The sequence below is a fragment of the Wyeomyia smithii genome, chromosome 2, assembly GCF_029784165.1.
Source record: "Wyeomyia smithii strain HCP4-BCI-WySm-NY-G18 chromosome 2, ASM2978416v1, whole genome shotgun sequence".
NCBI classification, from domain to species: Eukaryota; Metazoa; Arthropoda; class Insecta; order Diptera; family Culicidae; genus Wyeomyia; species Wyeomyia smithii.
Window position 1 is genome coordinate 2,926,210 of NC_073695.1, and position 20,544 is coordinate 2,946,753.

Below are 20,544 nucleotides of genomic sequence, written 5' to 3' on the forward strand. Positions count from 1 at the left end.
CAGGACGCTCCAAATGGTTCTCAAAATCAGTACATGTCCTGCTAAATCAGGACGGATGGTATCCCTATCCTCATGCGACTTATGAAACGGTGATGTTTTCCGACAAATTCAACGTACTTCTTTCAACCATTAGATGTATCATTTTTCAAACCAATAAAAGCATCACGGAATACTGAAGGCTCGCGAAAATTATCGATTCTACAGATTAGAACTGGAATGTACCTTATTCTTCGGATACAGTTATTAACAGTTTAGGTGGTTAATTTTCGCTTTCGAAATAATGTGGTGGATTACGTACTAGATCAATAAAATGTACCCCAGTTTCATTTGTTATGCATTATTATTTCTGTTAATAGGATTAATATGATAATATACTTTTTTGGTTATGTTACTTCTTAATGGTAATATTAATATCTACAGTTGACCACGTAGATATATTGCACAATAAAATTAAGTATAATTATGTCCGAAATTGCTGGTAACTATCGAGAACAAATTAATAAAAATGCAATGTAACATAAACTCAACAATATCACGAACTAAAATTCTCACATCTATTAGTACGGAAGGATTGGAAAATAGCAAAACTTGTCTGCACTGATTTTATCACACAAAATGAAAAGGTATGTTTAACGACGACGCTCAAATGGGTGGTGGTCCATTAGGATACCGCAGCATCGGTTCCAGGCTTCGGGCGAAATTGTTCGTGAGGGAGCACGAATCATCACCATGGGGGATCAGTACGACAACACCCAGTACGAGCAACAGCATGGCCTGAATGGGCAATGATGCACGTACAACACGTCCCAAAAACTGGTAGCTTCTCGTCAGAACGGTAGTATTGATTTGTTCTTCCGGTTCTTCGGGGACACTGTTGACGGAAAAAAAGGAAACAAAAATTCCATTATTATCGTAAGAAAACTAAACTAGATTTGAGATTGAAAGAGTGCACATTTAATAAATAATTCAAAAGTCTATATAATTACTTTGCATCGGAGTCTTGTGCTGCTAAGTCTACGGACAATCCGCTATGGCCTTCAATCTACGTAAAAGAAAGAAAAAAATTAAACTCAAATTAATCATAATAAAACAATATTTTTGTATATCTATTTGTGTGGTGCTAGTAAATGATAATAATATTGAAAAATAATAATACAAACAATTGAGGATGTGATAGTAAACTTCACCCTCAAAATTATAATTTCGCTTTGGTTGTTACGACCTGAAAGGTAAATATTTCCTACAGGCTAATAAACAAAACTATGTGTTCAAAAGGTGTCTTCAAACGATCCAACGTTAGTGTAAATAGTTGTTTATTATTTTATAACACCTTGTAGAGCTAACGAGTAGAATTTCAGCACTCACCTCGTGCCTGTGTAGATTTGATGCGGTCGTGATGCTCACATTCTTAACTAAATCATACCCAAGAGCATCTCCTATTTTCGTTGTATACATTTCCACTAATCGCCGAATTGAATGAAACCGTAGCCGTAAATCCGTTAGTCTGTAAGTAAAAGTATTTCAGATATAGAACAAAAATTTGCCACTTACATATTTAGCGTTTACTCACTTTGCATAAATTTCGTCGAAGTTTTGCGATTTGTCCGATTCTAAGTATTTTGTCAATTGGGATGTGGTTTCCTGCAAGCTCACAATTCGAGGTTCACATCGCAACAGATCACTTTTCAGTTCTCTAAATATTTTATATTTTCTCTCTATTTGTTTTTTATCCGATGTCAAGTCAATGGGTTCTGATTTTTTGATCTTATTTTCGGTTTGTTCCAACCAAATGCAAAGTTCGGTTATTGTCCGATGGAATTCGCGGTTTTCCATTAGTGCCCGGTGCAGCTGCGACTGCCAATGGGACGCATGAGTGCATACTTTTTCCCATCGTTGGTTATTGGTGTTCAATCGTTGCTTCAACTGGAGAGCTTTCTCAGTATCGAGCGTGTGGGTGGCCAAATGTTCTCCAACGATATTCAACGACTTTATGATGCCCTTGTGGCTGTCCAAATCTAGCAGAAATTCACGATGGTCTTGAATTGTGTCCTCCAGGGTATCGATATCCGTTGGTGGATTTGCAGGTTGAGCTTTCTGGGCCGCTTCGGCCATTATTAGCCATTGTTCTAAACGCCATAAATCATTGTCGATCTGCTGCCAGTTGCGGTTGGTACAAAGGGGACAGGTTAGGTAGTCATCGTTGCTAAAAAATAAGAATGGCTTTTATTAGGTTTTAAGTCCAGTCGAAGAATATACAAAAATACAAAAATAGAAAACAGGTTTCCGTCACTTATTGTTTTCTCTTTAAATCTAGATAAACCATGCATGAAGAAGTTGTGAACAACTTCATAAAGTTAATACATTTTTTTTCATTTGTTAATCTATTCCAGTGGTTCCTCGCGGCCGGCAAGACAGGTAATTAAAATTACTTTCTGGGTATCTATGTGAAAGCGGATTTCAAACACTTCTACCTATTAGGGAGCATACCCGACTAGTGACTTCTGGTAGCTGTGGTCAACCCAGTGAATGTTATGTACATGGCAAGTGACATAAGCTAGAGACAATTTCAATTATTCGCATTTTTTGGTGGCATTTGCGTAAAGAACATTACCATAATTGATTAGGGAGACAATAAGAAATCTCGCTAGTTTTAACCGGATGGCCAGAGGAGTGAATTACCGCAGTGCAACTGACGATTTCACTGACCCATACACCTTTTTACATACCGCCGATACTTACGCATCCCACTCCAAATGATTGTACATAAGTCCAAAATTTTGACGATTGAAGAAAAAGACTCGGGATTCTACATCGAAAACAATTCGTTTCGTTTTGGTAAAAATAATGGCTTGAGTTTTTTAGCCTTTAAATTAATGCTATTAAAGTTACTTATTCATTAATAATCTTTACAAAATCAAAATTGACTTTTGTCAACAGGATCATCAGTCTCATTTGAGTTTCAGGAACCAGACAATTAAAAATTATCTCCGTATAAGTGAAATTGATCGTGCGACAACTCCTCTGGAAGATAGTTCATAAACATCTAAAATAAAAGCGGTCTCAGAATTGATCCTTGTAGGACATCACTTGTAACAACAGACAAGTCAGACTTAGCGTTGTGAAAATACGTATTCTGATTGACCCAAAAGATATAAGTAAACAAGTTCGAAGCTTATGGAATCAAATCCTTTGCAGAAATTCAGAAGTACAATAACCGTGACAATATTTAGATCTAATGAGCAACGAATATTATTTTGTTAAGGACAGTGGTATTACTGCAGTGTTGGCGATATCCAGATTGAAAAGTACATAATATTTGGTTCTGCATTAAATAGTCATTCAGTTGCTTCGCAACTTAGCTTTCAAATATCTTAGACAGAGCGGGAAAAATACTGAATGGACGATAATCAGAGTCAACGGAATGATTACCGGTTTTAGCAATTGGAATTAAAAAAATTCATTAGTAAGTCGTGTGGAGAAGAAAGATTGAACTGAGAAAGCAAGTAGGTGTTAAGCGGCGAGGCATACCTCTGGACCACCAGGCCTGGAAGATACATCCTCAAGACCAAATCGTTCGACATTATTTCAAAGCTTTTTTGTTGAAAACTCAGGACTGACGTCCCTAGTAGCAATATTGGTTTTATCATAGTTTTATAGCACCTAATACAGCGCAAACAGCGTTCTAAAACTTTGATAAAACCAGTTTTGTTACTTGGAGTGGAAAGATAAAAAATTGTTAAGATCTCTCCCCCTCACGATTCGAAAACATGTTTATATTCGAAAATATGTTCATGTGAAACGGTAACATTTTTCTAAATTAGGACTGTATGAAGTGAAGGAATACTCAGATACTTCTTTTTTTTTGTTTACAGATTTCAATTAATCTGTTGCCTAAATTAAAGTATTCTCTGCAAGGATAAATAAATTTTAAAATTTAAATTTCATCAATGCAAAAAATATCTTCCGTCTCGTAATTGGTAGAGAAAGCATTAACCCTACTACGAACGCTAATAGTCTCAGGCTTATCAATTTCGCTGCTATGTTACTTATTTTGCTCACCGGAATATTCATAAGCACACCTGTATGCACCCAAATGGGGTGGCCTTCTCTCAGATCGGTCATGTTCTGATCGTTAGTCGGCTCTTTTCAGAAGTAACAACGAAAAAATCGTTGACTCAGATCACTATCTCGTGGTATCCAAGATCCGCACCCGGTTGCCTAACGTATTGAAATCAATGACAACGAGGAAGATACGGTTGAACATCCAAAGGTTAGAGTATTCGCTAGGGATGGGCGATACTTGTATCGATACCAACGGTATCGATACCAGGAGCAAAAGTATCGAGTATTTTGGCACCGATACTCGTTGCTAGCGATGAGTAGCGGTATCGATACTTTGCCAACGATACTTTGAAACGATACCGATACCACCGATGCCTTCTATTAGGGATGGGCGATACCAGTATCGGTAGCTACGGTATCGGTATTTTCGTCAAAAGCATCGAGTATTTTGGCATCGATACTTTCTCTATACCGATACCACGATACTTGGTATCGTTTTGTGCAAAAGTATTCGAGTACTCAGGTATCGATACTTCAGACAGTATCGCCCATCCCTAGTATTCGCAAAAAGTTGATGAGCGGATCGATGTGCAAATTGGAGGGGACCTGTTGAACAGTGGAGTCATATCCACAGTACGATCAGCACCACAGCGCGAGTAGTGTTGGCTGAGCGGAGGAAGATATCGAGCAGCTAGAGCCGCTAAAAGGAGAATTCATTGCCAGAAGAAACGTCAACATAAAGAGTGTGTTATTGAGAGCTGCTTCTCCAAGCACGATGCGAGGAACAATATCGCACGCTTAGCCTGGGGGCTAAAAGCGGTCTCGATCAACTAGATTAGTTGAGAGAATTCGTTATCGATATTGTTTTAGGCACATTTTGCATGTGTAGGATAAGTACAACGATATACCGTGCCCCAGTGCTGAGTCGAAAAAATTTCCAGCTCGAAAAGATCCTCGACTCGATCGGGAATCGAACCCGATATCACAACCGTGTGGGAGAGCTAGCCGACCGACATCGCTAACCACAGAGCCACGGGGACCACACGATGCGAGGAGCTTTTGAGATTAACGGAATCAGGAACCGCAACGAGTCTGCCCCTGTTATGTGTAACGACAGGGAAGGGAAACTAACTACCGATAAATTAGAGGTGGTTAGGCGTTTGACGGTTAGGAAGACAGAAGCGTCGATGGGAACAGGGTTAATATTGAGAATGACGAACAAGCTGTTAATCCACCAACCATGGACGAGATGAAGAAAGCAGTCAGAGAGCTGAAGAACTGCAAAGCAACTGGGAAGGATGGCATTCCCGTCGAGCTTTTCAAAGTCGGGACCGGTATCGTGCCATCTATCGGATCATGCTGAAAGTGCTGGCTGATGAGAAATTGCCCCCGGACTGGTTGGAGGGGCTCATATGTCCGGTCAACGAAAAAGGCCACCACCTTGACTGTAGTAAACCTGTGTTGGCGAATACCAACGTAGTTTTCAAAGGAGACGCTTCACCACGGCTCAAATATTTACCTTGTTACGAATCCCACTGTTTATTGACTTCTGGGCAGCGTGCTTGGTTTCTCAACAAAATTAATTAGACTAATTCGTGCCACCTTTGATGGTTCCACATCAAGCGCCAGGTTAGCCGGATATCAGACACCTTTGTGAGTTAGATGATTTGAAGCAGGCGGACGGATTTATTGTTTAATATCGCATTCGAAGGTGCTATACGGAGGGCTGGCATGCAGAGAAGCGGCACCACCATGACGGAGTCTCACATGCTCCTAAGTTTCACGGACGATATCGACATCATAGGTATTTACGGTTAATAGCGGTGGAAGAGACCTTTGGACCGCTCAGGAGGAAAACAGTAAAGAGAGGGGTTATTCAGAACTCTGCCAAAACAAAGAGCTTGGTAGCTGGTAGAAAGCGTGGTACCTTGTTGGATGTTGGTGCTGCGGTAATGATAGAAGTAGTCGACGAATTTATTTACCGGGGTACATTGGTGACGTGCGATAATGAAGTTAGCAGTGGGATAAAGAGATGGATAGCGGCCGCAAATAGGACCATTTACGGATTGCGTAACCAGCTAAGGTCCCTTAGCCTGCAAACCCGTACAAAACTAGTACTCTATAAAACACTGATTCTTCCGGTGGCCCTCTATGGCCTTGAAGCATTGACACTGAAAGAGGCTGGTCGGCGAGCTCTCGGTATTTTTGAGCGTTGAATGTTGCGGTCAATCCTTGACGGCAAATTGAAAAATAGTGTTTGATGCAGACGCAGGAACCATGAAGTGTACCAGGCATACAAATAGGCAACTATAGTCAAGCGGATGAGACACGGCAGGCTACAGTGAGCTGGGCATGTAACTAGAATGCCGGATGAACGTTCAGCAAAAAGTATATTAAGCAGGAGTACCCGTCAACCCCCCCTCCCTTCCCCACACTTGTTGGATGTGTGCTGTCGACGAAGATACCCTCGTAATAGTTGTGAAAGGCGACTGGAGGATAGCAGCCTAACACCGAGTGAAATGGCGAAGTATTCTGGATTAGGCACTGGATTTTTTTTTGTTGGGGAATTAGAATTACGTTGTCCAGGGATGTGAACTTTTGTAATAGGCAGTGGATAGTCGGTCTGCGGTCGGCAAGGGGACCACTAGGCTCATCTAGAGGGGACATGAGTCTCTTGCTAAGTTTGACAGGTAACTAAAATTTCTTTCTAGAGATCTCTGTGAAAACAGACTTTTCTGTGTATTAGGACCAAGACGTGAAACAAATTTGGCTTACAGGACGATATGAGACTAAAAAACGCAGCCTCGTATAGCAAAACTTGTATTTACAATTCTTTTCGGGGGCCGCGAAGCTCTCTGTGCTTCACAAAGGAGGCCGCGAATTTTTTTGGGTTTAGAAAAAAAGGCCGTGGAGCCAAACAGCTTTAGAATTACTGCATCTCTCACTAAATGCAACGGTAAGCTACGCTAAACCAAAGAGAGGTACAGAGAACATTTAAACTCTGCCTGGAGTAACGCGATTGCAAAAAGTGATGTCTTAAGATCAAACGAATGGTCTTGGGTGAATGAAAAAGAGTAGAGGTAGTTCGACAGTCACTACCATAAAAACGCTGGAGGTCCTTATGAACACCCGCTTTCCTGGCTTGACCTCTGGATCGAGCCTCGAAGAGCTACAGAACCCCGGAATTGGATATACGATGACTCTGCAGTGCTCACTTGTCGACTGTTTACGGGGATTTCAAATGGGGACTAAACTCTTTTGAGACTATGAAATCTCCAGGACCGGATGACCTTCTATCAGTCTTCTTGCAAAAATCAGACGGAACTATCATGTCCGAGCTCATTAACCCCTATAAGTTTTCGCGGCTTGATGGGAAAAATAAGATAACTGCATCCGCAGCAAGTTTTAGAAAAACCTGCCCTTGGGTAAAACTACTGAAATCGCTTTGCATTGCTCAGTGACGATGATCGTGGAGTCGCTAATATTGAGGTAGCTTTAAATAACACGTTCTTCGCTTTTATTCTCACGGCTCTACAAGCTGGACGTGGGTTTGCTCTAGCAATACACAGAGGGAGAGATATGTACAGGACAATTCCGGGGCTAGCGCTACGGTCCTACTGACACTAACAGTCTCTCCCAAGCCATGACTCGAACCTACGACGACAGGCTTGTTTGGCCAGAATCGTACCTCGAGACCAACTGGAACTATAGAACATCCCTCACTAAATACAATGCTGAGCTTCGCAAAACTATAGGGAGATACAGAGTTCTGTGACAGTTGATGGAAAGATGAGATGGTGTACTGAAGCTGGACAAAAAAAAAACAAGAGATTGCCCAAAGTATTGAGGACATTGAGACCTATAAGTTTTCGCAAATGAATACATCCGCAGCTAGTTTTTGAAGAGCCTGCCCTTGCACAAGCATCAACATACATATCAACTGGGTAAATCTACTAAAATCGCTTTGCATTGCTCAGTGACGATGCTCGAGAAGACGCTGAAATATAAAGATGCAGCGGTCTACGCTTTTCTTGATATTGAGAGAGCTTTAGATAACTTTAGATTCTTCGCTTCTATCCACACAAAATAAAGGATTCGACAATACTGCAATAAGCTGATGCTCGTATGTCTATCACAGCTCGTTTTTCTCCTCAATATGTGGAAAGAGCAGAGTGAACACTTTCATTTCTTGCCCAGCATAAGCTACCAGTAGCAATTTATAGATCATTACATACGAAAAATAACCTCACTTTTTTGGGACTTCCCACGGGTGACTTCGTTCTGTTAGGAGTGAAAATAAATGATATGAGTACGGAAAAGATCGGAATACTCGCCGGCTACGCGAATTTGTTTCACCGAGCAGTGAAATATCACTCACCGGATTTAAAATGTAGAGAAGAAACATATTTAACTACACCTCCACCGAAAGTTTTCCTCTAGCTGGAGTGCACTTAGATTGTGTAGGTATCGGTTGTTGAAATTGGATGGCAAGTTAAAATAACTGTAATCATTCTTGGAAACGCCGTTTTTAACAACTTCCGCATTTTCTCTTGAGCTGAAAATTTTACAAGTCCATGTAAACAAACCCGCGGCAACTGTCAAATCTATTTCTTTTTTTTTTTTGTGACGTCACCGTGCAATGATCTATTGCACCAAACTTTTTTCTTCTGCTTTGTACTGTGCCTCGCAGAATAATTAATACACTGGAATGGGGCTTCGTTGTATGAAAAAACGAAACATGATAGCACGTAACCAGAGCCAAGTTTTTGTTGCTCTATTTGGGTCCCTAAATAATTCTCGATATAACGGAAGGCTTTACTCGATGTACTTGATTTGAAAAAAACAGTACTTTACAACCAGTTAATCGATTTTTATCTTTTTAGATCAAATTAGAGGTAGGTATTTATTTCTAGTTTCAAGAAAAATACCAATAATATAAATCTGTGTACTCTTAGATGCAGAATATATTAAACTATTATATTTTTTGTTAAGTTTTCAAATCGAATTTACTCAAATGTGAAACATAACATATTTTTCAAAATTTCTCCATATATAGTGACAACTGTGCCCTATAAATTGAGACTAAGAGATGATTTTTCTGTTTGCCCCGAAAAGAACGATAAACAAATTAAAACGGCATATTTTTTTATGGGAAATATCAACTTTGAGTAGAATTAAGATATTCACATTATAAGCATTGCAAACTGTTTCTCTTGAAAAGTTTAAGTGTAATTAAGTGTGAACATTTAAATAAACCGGTTGTTTTCAAAGATAGGTAAAACTTTTCCGTAGTTGTACGTCAAGCTTGCGGTAGTAGCTTAGCACACAACCCGTCTGTTATTTACATTAAAAATTTGACGGCCGACAGATTTAACTGCCAACATTCCCGTTTGTGTGTTGCCAAGATGCGGCAGAGCTCTTCACTGAAAACAAAGCATTTGCCGCATCACTACCGCACAAAGGCAGGTTTTCACTAGAGGAAGAAGTAGTGCCGCTGCTTCTATCGCTAACGCTGTTGTCACTATCGGTGCTGGTACACGCTTCCTTTACTGCCCGCGGTTTCTTAGTCAAGACGATCCTAGTGGTCATCCTCTAGTAAACTGATTGGTGTGAGCAGGAGTAGGCTCTTATATTGCCCATTTAGAGCATTCCCGGCTAACTAGGTATAATATTCTGTCGACCGTGATATGGAAAGTAAGCATTAAGCGATCAATCAGATCAATCGGAATTTGCGTTTCCACAAAACTCGAAAATTTTCGATATTCCGTTTGAAGATTTTCATTTTACACCCGAACTTGTTGAGAGACGTAGTTCTACATCAAAAGTTTACGGAAATGTTGCTCTAAATGAACGTGTCGTGGTTGGTTCAGTCGCTTTAAAGACAGTGATTTTGATGTTGATGACTATCCGCGTGAAGGAAGGCCAAAAACCCTCATGCAAAATTCAGGAACAGCTTGCTTACCCGGCAATCAATTCCCAAGCGATTGCAAGCTTCAGAAATGTTTAGAAAACAGGGAACTTGGGTTTAATCCAAGGGACATCATGAGTGTCGTTGTTTCGCCTGTATGCCGAACACTGCGCAAAAATTGGCCACAATACGAGCAGAAACACGAAAAAGTGATTCTACTGCATGACAACGCTTGGCCCCATACTGCCACCGCCCGATTATTACTTGTTCTGTTCGATGGCACTTGGCCTGACTGATTTTGCTCATATGAAGGCATTCAAAAATAGTTTGATTTGAAAGGACGGATATTCTATAGTAACGGTATTCGAATTCTGCCATACAGCTGGGAAAAAGTTGTATCTAACGATGGGCAATTGAATGATTTATAGGAAGGTTATTTGTTTTTAAATAAAGTTGCATTTTTATCGAAAAATCCGAAACTAGAAATTCGAAATCAAAAATAGGAAAGCAGATAAAAAAAAAAACAAACATCAGAAATCGGGAACAATTTGAAGAGAAAAAATATGTGTGGCGGAAACCGGAAATGCAGTTTAGTTATTTTTACTCTTTTGGACCGTATCCAAACAACTGTAACGAATTTACCTGAAGATGTCTACCTGAGAGAACTTTTAGGTGGCTTACCTTAATTCGTCTATTTTCTGTTGTTTTTCTCGCCACTCCAGAAGATACTGTGCGAATCTATCACATTCGATTTGCACGAGGTTGCCCAAATCACTGGTTTCGTTGCTTCTCTCTTCTGCCAATAGTACTGCGTGCAGATGTTTCACGAGTTCGATTGATGATTCACAGGCGGACAGTGCTTTGGTAACATTCGGACTAGCTGTCAAGAAATTGCTAACATTAACCTCGGACACAGATTTGCTCAAGTTGTCTAGGAAGCCGCGTGCTTCGTTGAGGGCCGTCTCCAGTTGATAGCGGTAAGCATCCTTTGCGGTGATGGTGTTACGCGTTAGTATCGAAGCAGGAAGTGTGTTAACCTGTACTGCGCTGTCTTTTTCCGCTATTTCCGTTAGTGTGCCTCGAGTTTGTCGAGTTTTATGCTTTTCTGATTCCTCGATAGTAGTGGCCAGTGTAGAGTCCAGACTTTGTTTGATTTGGTTGGCTAACTGATGATACTCTTGCATTTTCTGCTGTATTTCAGTTGCCATCGTGCTGTCGGGATCGAGTTGGGCCAATAAATCAGTTCCCAGTTTATCTTGAGAATCGAAAAGGTTAACCACGACCCGCAATTCATTGTGTAAATTGCGCAACTTTTTCAATTTGATCTCAGGAGTGTCTTTATCGGATGCTAAATGGACAATATTGGTCACTTGTACATCGATTTCTGTTAAGGTCATAACAATGTTCTCGTATTCGGTGGTGAAGCTTGTGTACTTGTTTTTCAACTCATCCAGCTGAACTCTTAATTGTCTTGATCTAGACGCAAGAGTATTCCACGTTGAAAGCATTCTTTTAGTTTCGTGAGTGATGCTTCTCAAACTTTCTCCATCGATACTGCCATGCTTATGGACTGATATAAATAATCTTTTCAGGATTTGTAGCATCGATTCTTGTGCCATGATATCGGAGTGTTTTATTTCAAACTCTTCGACTGTTTCATATAAATCATTCACATCGATTTGGCTCAGTTTTTCATCTTTTTCGATTAAATAATTGCTAGTTTTTTCTATCCAAACATGATGAGATTCGGTAATTTTTTGAATTTCAATCAACATATTCCAAATCGACAGCATGTCTTGCTTCCGTCTGCTGGATTCTAGGCAAATATTTTTCCACCGCAGCTCCAAATCGTTAACGTCTTGATGAATTTGTCTCCGGTCAATGTGAACATTCCACGATTCAACATCCGTGAAAAGCATCTCGCAAAGATTAAGAACATCGCCTACATTACCACTGTTCTGCGCTATAGAACGTTGCAACAGCTCGTAATCATCCAGAAGCAGATCCAGTTGATCCTTCTCGGTGTTTTCGAATCGTATTGGTTTTCTCAACTCCTGCTCGATGTTGGTCATCCATTCTCTGATCGCTGCAATTCTTTGCTGTAAAGTTAAACTCGTGCTTTGAACTTCTTTGATTTTTTGCGACCGATCCCGGCACAGCCCTACCAAAGTATTCCACCTGGTATTCAAATGGTTGAGTTTCAAAAATATTTCCGCCCGTTCTTCGCCTTCCGGTAGGTTATTGGTCAGATCCTTTCCGATCGTATTAAGCCAATCTACTTCATACTCCTTCAGCGACAGTTCTTTCTGTAGCATATCTTCAACCGATTTTATGAAAGCAACATCATCTTCACAGTTCTTATACTTATAGCTATCGCGAACGCGATGTTCGAACTCCGACATCCATGTCGAGAGTTGAGCATATTGAGTAGTGAAACTTTTTTGATTTTCCAATCTTTTTTGCATCTGTTTTTGAGCGACCGCTAATGTATGCTCGGTATTTTCAAACAATTGCCACAGTTCCCAGGTGCGTTTATGAATAAGTTTGGCATCGAAAATGCTGATACAAGGTTTCAATTCGTCCTTCGCAATGTCAATGTTGATAAGATCGTTCCGAATCGTTTCGAGCCGTAACTGTTCGTTTTTCAACATATTCAAATGATGCTGTGAAGTCTCAAGACGATTATTTGCAAACGTATCCAGACATTCGTTAAGCTCGACTAAACTGTTTTGAACCTTGGTACATTGCAGGTTGAAGGAATCATAGAGCTCGACTATTCCAACCAAGAATTTATTCCACATTTCAACATTCTCTTTCAATTTTGCTATTTGGTTGAAGCTTCTGGTGCGTTCAGTTTCCAAATGATTAATTACATGCTCATCTCTTGTGAATGAAATCAATTCGGTCGTTTCTTGGTGCAGATTGTCAAAATCAGCATCCAACTGTCCGAAGCGATGTTTAAGTTTCATCACCTTGCTAATCAATTGTGACAGTTCTTTTAAATTAATGTATTCCAGCTGCAGAGTAAACTTTTCCCTCTCAATATCGTTAATTGATTGGTGTAAAGTAGTCCTCAACAATTTGTAATTCTGCCAATGCAACAATCGATAATCGATTTCACCTATCCTCTCATTCAACTCATCGATGTAGTAATTATGTTGTTGGCTAATCGAATCAAAGACGCCAGCAAATTTGTCATCCGTTAGCGATCTTCTCATCAGAATCGTTGTCAAATCCCTGAGTAGAAACTCAACCAGAATACACTGATCACGCAGTTGCTGCAGCTCTGCAGCATGACTTGGAATGCTTTGCTCTAGGAATGTTTTACCATAGCTTAAATATTCTTGCCAGAACCGCACTAAACTATCGCAATCGTTTTGCTGCACAAACTGCACCAGTAAGTTCTGATATTGCTGGAATGTGTCTTGCAGAAGTGATTGCGACAGGGCAAGTAAGCTTTTGAACTTGTCTTCCTGTCCTTTCGCTGCGTTCTTATCGGCAATATTTTTCAACCGAGATTCTGTGCAGCACAAATTTATCATATACGCTCTGAGATGGTGGATTTGATCGCTCAAATTGGTGTCTACCTTCGGTAGATCCTTATTCTAGAAAAACATAAAAACTAAGTTAAAATTTTTGTTAATTTGGAACAATTTTAAAACATACCTGTTGGAACTGTTCGATAAGTTTATCAGTATTATACAACGTATGCTTATCTTCCTCCAGCTGAGTATTGCACTCATCTATCACATGCATTTGCGTGGCTAGGTTCTCCTCAATACCTTCTAGCTTTTGGCTGAACTCCTCAACTTCCGACAGCAAGGAACCTGCGATGTTGAACCCGACTTGCGCATTGATATCGTTAATCAAATGCTTTAGCTTCTTCAGGTCATTTTTCCTATCCACTATTGAGGTCTGGTAAAATTCCAGCTGGGGCACATCTTCGATGCTAGCAAACGCATCAAAATCGGTAAACTCCACGTTGATCCAACTTTTTACAGCTTCCGTAACGTCGTGATAGTGGCGCCACAATTTAACGGCTTTTTCGTAGCGCTGACATAGGTCTCTCAAGCCTTCGCGGGTGTTTTCCCACACGACGGTAATTTTTTGGACAGTTTCTTGGATTTCTTTGGACACCTGCGTGTCACATGTTTCTATTAGAGGCTGGGCGATAGAGTTCAAATCGTCGATCGAAGCCTTTTCCGTTTCGATTTCTTGTAAAAGGGTCTGAAATAAAGGTTATAGATGTTACATATCAAAGAAAACATTTGCGGTTTATTTTTCTGACAACACTGTCTGGTAATCGATTCGGTATATTTACGCTAGGTTTGACAGGGCAGAATCACGAATGGTAGAATCACTTAGAGGACGAAAGGCTGCTTCAATCATAGATCGCACAATCACAGAAGGCAGTGTCGCGAAAGGAACGTAAGTCGGAATACATAGTGTATACAGCTAATTTTCTGTTATTTGGTTACTAGGGAAATTCGGTTGAAAATGTTTGATGCCTCACAATATCGAAGCAAAAATGTGAGTGATATTACAACAACAATATACCAGTTGCAGGTAAAACCATACAGTAACAACAATCGTACATTAGTTCCAATCAAAGAAAAAAAGGACAAACATTGATTCATACCTACATTTTCAGGTTTTAGGAATGTCGCTGCAATTAAAGTGGTGGACGACAGGTTCGTTTTCGGGAGACAGCATCTATTTGCAGGATTTGGCAGGTTAGATTTTTATCCATTTAGTAGCAATTGAAAACTTCACATAAGTAATGATCAAAAATCATAAATATAGTCGATAAATTGAGTTTAGTGTATGATCGTCAATCGGGCACAAAAGTTTCATTATTTATTTTTTGGAATAACACCAGATCTCGAAATTTGATGCATTTTGAAACATTTGTCTTGAAACAAAAATGTTTAATACCGAGTAGAACTTTGACTATTCTCAAAATCCAATTGCAATTTGTAAAAAAGTCCTCGGACGTGCGAAGAAATCAACGACCGTCGAGAATCAAATCTATTGCTTTGCCAGATTGATTCCTTAAAACAAATTCATGACTTTGTTCTGTCACCTATAGTTGTCAAATAAGGAAATCTTTATCTATCGGGAAACAAGGTGTCTTGTATCAGCACTTTATTTCGGAGAAAGAATGTCGGGAAAATATACCAGTTCTGGACTATGGAACGGAGAGACGTAACGAATATCTGTCTGTTTGTGGGAATCGAGTTTTGGGACTTTACCTGGTTCTGGGAAAGAAGCTGCTGTGTGATTGGGCTGAAATTTAGCACGAGGACTTTTTTGAGAAAACAAAAATTTTGAACCTTACCGCTGAACGAAGTTCGAGAAGTCGATTTCTACTAGCACCCCACTGTTCATGTCTTGCGACAAACATTAATTCTAATGTTATTCTCGAATTAAACCGTTGCAACGGTATATTTGAACCGCATGTGCGTTGCACGGTAAGCAGTATAGCTAATGATAACAGGAAAATACTTAATTTTTCATATTGAGGGTCGTTCACATTCCTCATGGACAACTTATGAGGGATAGGGGGTACGCAAAGGTCCACGCTTGTCCACGGAAGGGGGGAAGGGCGTAATTATAATGTCCACGGGGACCCGGTTTTTTTTTTCAAAAAAAAAAAAAAAGAAAATCTGACAAAAAAATACATTTGCTTATAAGAAAAATTGTACCGATATTTTGGTTTTTAGAGTCGTTTGAGATGCATATAAAATGATTTCATTGGGCCTCCTCGTTTTTCGGAAAGATTTTTCAGACATGTTGAGCATTTAGGGCTTTCGGGTAAAATAAGATAACGTTATTGTTTCCTCTTATTAGCAGAAATACAGTACGTTTTTAGGCTAATTTGAAATCATTTTTCATAAACTTTGTTTTAATTTTTTGAGGCACTTTCAACTAAGATGTGAGTTAAATTTGTATTCAGTTTTGTTATTAGATTCATACAGCTATGGAACCACTTTTGGGCAAATTGGAAATTATTTTTTGGTTTGATTTTTTTTAATTTCGAAGATTCCTCAAACCGTTAGGCCGTGGAATCTTTTTGGCCTTTTCCTTTCGTGGGAATTACCTATTTTATTAATTTGAACCAAATATAAGTTTATTTTCATTTTTGGTTTTTTTGTTTTTTGAAAGCAGGTAATTTTTATTTTTAGATGTTTTTTGCTCACAGTATCGTAGAAAAAGTTACCAAGAAGAGTTTTTCCCAGAAAAATTTCCTGCAAATACTAGGTATCGATATATTTTTTTGGATCCAACTAGACATCTCTGGAGAATAAGTTTTGAAAAAGTCGATTTTACCGTATAAAATCGTATGGTAACTTCAAAAATCGGGCGCGAAAATATAATTTCTTAATATACTTTCGCTTCGTTAGCTAATCCATTTTGACATGTTTAAAAAACTTCAATCAATTCGGTTCAGTAGATGCTGAGAAACAGTTGAAAAAACATGGTTTCGAGAAGAACGCTGCCAACAGCGTAATATTCTCTTTATGTGCATCGACGATATGCCAAATACATCTTCAAATATACCCTAATCAATCGCCAAAATACCCGAATACTTCATTTCACTCTGAACATCCGAAAGAATATACGATATATTTCCACTTTTCAGAGTAGGGTTCCCCCTTGAGGTGAAACGGGACGGAATCCAAGCATTATTTTATCATTGTTAACAGTACATGGTTACCAAATTTTTAATATTTCAATGCCATACCTATAATTCAACAGAATCATAACAATTAAAACATTTCTAAATGCTAGCGCCGCCTGCTACTGGCACTGCTGACAACACGGGCGCAAAATTTGACACAAGCACACTTGAACTAGAAAAAAGCAAAAACCGGAATTTTGCGAGGCGCTACACTTTAGAAGCAAGTTTTAGCCCATTCAGGCCGATTTTTCGCGGAAATTAGTTGCGATCGCGCTGGTAATTAGTGTAAAGAGAAAAGTATACTTAGTTTGAGTGGTTAAGCGACTCCTACGTGCCGGTATTTGTGAAAAATGGTCTAGTTGCTACCGGAGTGAAAATATAAACAACACCGAAAGAGAAAAAATATTGATGTGAAAAATAGCAAGATCACGGTGAAACCAAACGAGCAAACTGATTAAATTAGATGCTCTGATGCTGGTCTAGCGGTTTCACCATAAATAATTGCAGGTTAGTTGAAAAACTAATGCAATTTTATGAGGTATTCCCGAAATGCAGAAGTATGCAGGAGGAAACCATCGATTCTCCCATGCTTGGATTCTGTTCCGTTTCACGTTAATGTTATCAGTCCATGAATAAAAATATTCAAATTCAATTAAGACAGCTTAAGACAGAGTTTTAAGGAAAAACGTTCGGGTGTGGAAAAAAATTATTTAAATAAACTTCCACGGACTCGGAATAACTTTAAACGAATTATGTTTTTTAAGCTTTATGGGCTCAGTTGACCACCAGGATTTTCATCTCAATCACCACAGTTTCGAGGAAACATAAATATGTAACTCCGCCAATGATTATTTTCTACGTAGAATTACGTTTTGAGGCAACCTTCTGTGATGGAGGGCAAAATGAAATACCAAAAAAATCGATAGCGTCAGAATTGTCCAATTTTCTAGTCAATTTTAAACAGTTAGCGTCCGCCAAAATGCGGAAAATTGTGAATTCCAGGCAATAGGCCACGATTGCAACTTACAGTCTCTGAAAAATGTATCCAATATGTGTATTTGCGAGATCGGAATAATGCAGAGAGGTCAAAAATCGATCTCAGATTTTAAAATTCACTATAAATTTTTGGAAAACAGCCACAATTTACTGAGTTCCACCTTAAATGAGTGTTTCCAGAAATGGGATGATATCCAAACTCAGGACTCCAGAAGTAGTAAATCGACCCCAGTTACTACTTTAAATCTATTCAGGGTCGCCATGTAATTTTTTGAGAATTATAATATTGGTAATCGATAAAAATTATTGACATAAGCATATCGTAATCTTAGCGTTAGAATGAGATGAAAATAAACAATTACACTAAAATCACTAAAGTCGTCTTTTACGCGGGGGATACGTGCCGCGTAAATTTCGGAATCCACGTAAAAAACCCGCGTGAATTCCGGAATCCGAGTGAAGAAATTCCGAAATTCACGTAAGAAAAAAACACCGCGTAAATTCCGGAATCCGCGTAAAAAAACCATAGTGTACAGATTTTTTCGCTTCAGACCATCAACTTGATTAATTCCAATCGAGTATGTTTTCTAACCTATTGCAAGATATATTGATATTGATATAACCTAGGCTGTCGTAATTGTACATCTACTTGCGGTCGTGTCTCATACACAACCTCTTCAACTTATAAAAAACACTCTTTTGTTGTACTATCAGTTTGTTGAAAACAGCCTTAAGTTGTTAAATACCATATTTGTACGCTAAAGTTGCTTTTCACGCGGGGGATACGTGTCGCGTAAAAAGAAACCGCGTAAATTCCGGAATCCGCGTAAATGTTTGGGAACAACTCCAAAGGTTTCCGGGGTTGATTCTATTTCCTTAAGGTGGACTGTATCCGAAAACCGTAAACGCGAACAATTTCTCCAATGAGTGGCAATTTCACTTCATTTCTGCTAGATTGTCCTCTGACATGCCTTGCAAGGCTGGGGGACAATTTGACCGCCTTTCTGCAGCATTTCCTCTAACTGCATTCTTAAATTTAATGCTGTTTCCTCATCATCAGCCCCGGTCAAAACGTCGTCCATATAAACGTCTTGGCTAACAGCCCTTGCCACGAGAGGAAACTGTGTTCGCTCATCCATAGCGAGTTGGTTTAGCGCCCTGGTTGCTAAGAACGGCGCGGGCTTAGTCCTGTGCGTCACCGTGGTTAGCTCGTAGGTTTCGGCATTCTTGCTGCTATCTGTACACCACAAAATGCTTCGAAGCGGCCTTTCCGCTGTGTCAATTTCAATTTGCCTGAACATTTTCTCGACATCAGAAACTAACATCAATTGCTTCGTTCGACTCCGCAGAATAATCGATCGAAGATCCGCCTGTACTACCGGCCCCGTCAGTAATACATCATTTAGTGACACTCCCGGTTGCCGTGTAAATTCTGGAATCCGGAATCTGCGTGAAGACATTCCAGAATCCGCGAAAAAAAATATCGCGGTAATACCAGAATTCGCGGAAAAAAACCGCGTTAATTATGAAATCCGCGTAAAAACACGCATAAAATTTCCAAAAGCGTTATATTATCCAGTAATTGGAAATTAACCTTGAATGCCATTTTAAAGGCCAACCTTGGACGAGGTGAAATAGTTTGCGAAAGAACCACAAATTCGCTGGGAAGGACGGCTTACCGGTCGAACTTTTCAAAGTCGGGAGCGAGCGGTCGTATAGTGCAATTCGCCAGATGATCCTGAGTGTATGGTCTGGGGAAAAACTATTTACGGACCGGTTGAGAAGAATCACAGACTCTTAGACTCACAGACTGTAGCAACTATTGAAGCACAACTTTCCTTAATTTCCCATATAGAATTTTATCCCGCATCCTATTTCATAGATATAGGCCGTTGCAGTAAGCCTTTGTTAATGAATACCAGTGCGGTATGATCTAAAACGAACCAGATGTTCACCTTGAGACAGATCCTCGACAAGTTTCTAGAACACAACTCATCTACCACACCAACAACTCATCTGTTTAAAGACTTCAAGATGGCGCACGACTCCGTGAAACGCAACGAGTTGTGGCAGATTATGCTGGAACCTGTATAAAATGAGTGTTCACAAGCGTCATGGCAGTTGGTAAAATTTTGGGCGCGTTGGTAACGGAAGATATTTTAAAGCAAGGGGACGGGATCTGGAACTTGCTGTTCAACAAAGCCTTAGGGATGCTCTAGAGAAGCAGATGTGCAGAGAAGCAGTACAATCATCACGATGTCTCACATGCTTCTAGCTTTTGCGGACGACATCGATATTATCGGTGTTAATCGTAGAGCTGTGAAGGAGGTCTTTACTCAGAAGGGAAGCTGCCATAAACACTACCAAAACGAATGCACTGGCTGGCGAAGAGCGTGATATTCCTACAAGCGTAGATGCTGCGGTGGTGATGAATAGAGGTACTTTCGAAGTGGTTAATGATTTTGTCTATCTTGGTACACTCGTAACGTGTGATAACGAAGTGAGCCGCAGGGTGAAAACAGACTGCGGCAGTGAACAGAACTTATTACGGATTGCGTAGCCAGCTTTAGTCTTGCAGCCTGCAGATCCGCGCGGAACTTGTGCCTTACACGACACTGATCCTCCCGGTGGCACTCTACGGACGATACTTTGCGGATAATCGGTGGCAAACAAGAAAATAGAGTGGGGCGCATTTGCATGAATCACGAGCTGTACGAAGCTTACAATGACGCCGATATTGTCAATCTTTCAGCAGAGAGCCAGATATAGGTAGACGACTTAGATCTAACGGCTCAATGGTGAAATACTAGGGTAATCACAAATTTTACCCAGATTCCATTTTGAAATCTGAGTTGACGATTTTTGATTGAGTTGTCAAAGGGTCGTTTATATGGGT

The 20,544-nt window shown here is 39.8% G+C and overlaps 1 protein-coding gene across 2 annotated transcripts in view; it reads right to left on the reverse strand.

The window, feature by feature from the left end:
• Positions 1 to 321: 321 nt before the first annotated feature.
• LOC129726126 (muscle-specific protein 300 kDa-like) overlaps positions 322 to 20,544 on the reverse strand; it is a 126,367-nt gene continuing 106,144 nt past the window's right edge. Inside the window, exons 20-25 of one of the 2 annotated variants that reach the window (XM_055682780.1) lie at positions 13,637 to 14,197; positions 10,652 to 13,575; positions 1,571 to 2,203; positions 1,366 to 1,504; positions 987 to 1,042; positions 322 to 871 (exon numbers count right to left, since the gene is read on the reverse strand). In XM_055682780.1, the coding sequence (XP_055538755.1) occupies positions 643 to 871; positions 987 to 1,042; positions 1,366 to 1,504; positions 1,571 to 2,203; positions 10,652 to 13,575; positions 13,637 to 14,197 (4,542 nt within the window). In that variant the 3' untranslated portion in view covers positions 322 to 642. The remainder of the gene's footprint in view (positions 872 to 986; positions 1,043 to 1,365; positions 1,505 to 1,570; positions 2,204 to 10,651; positions 13,576 to 13,636; positions 14,198 to 20,544) is intronic. The other variant, XM_055682781.1, reaches the window with a different exon arrangement.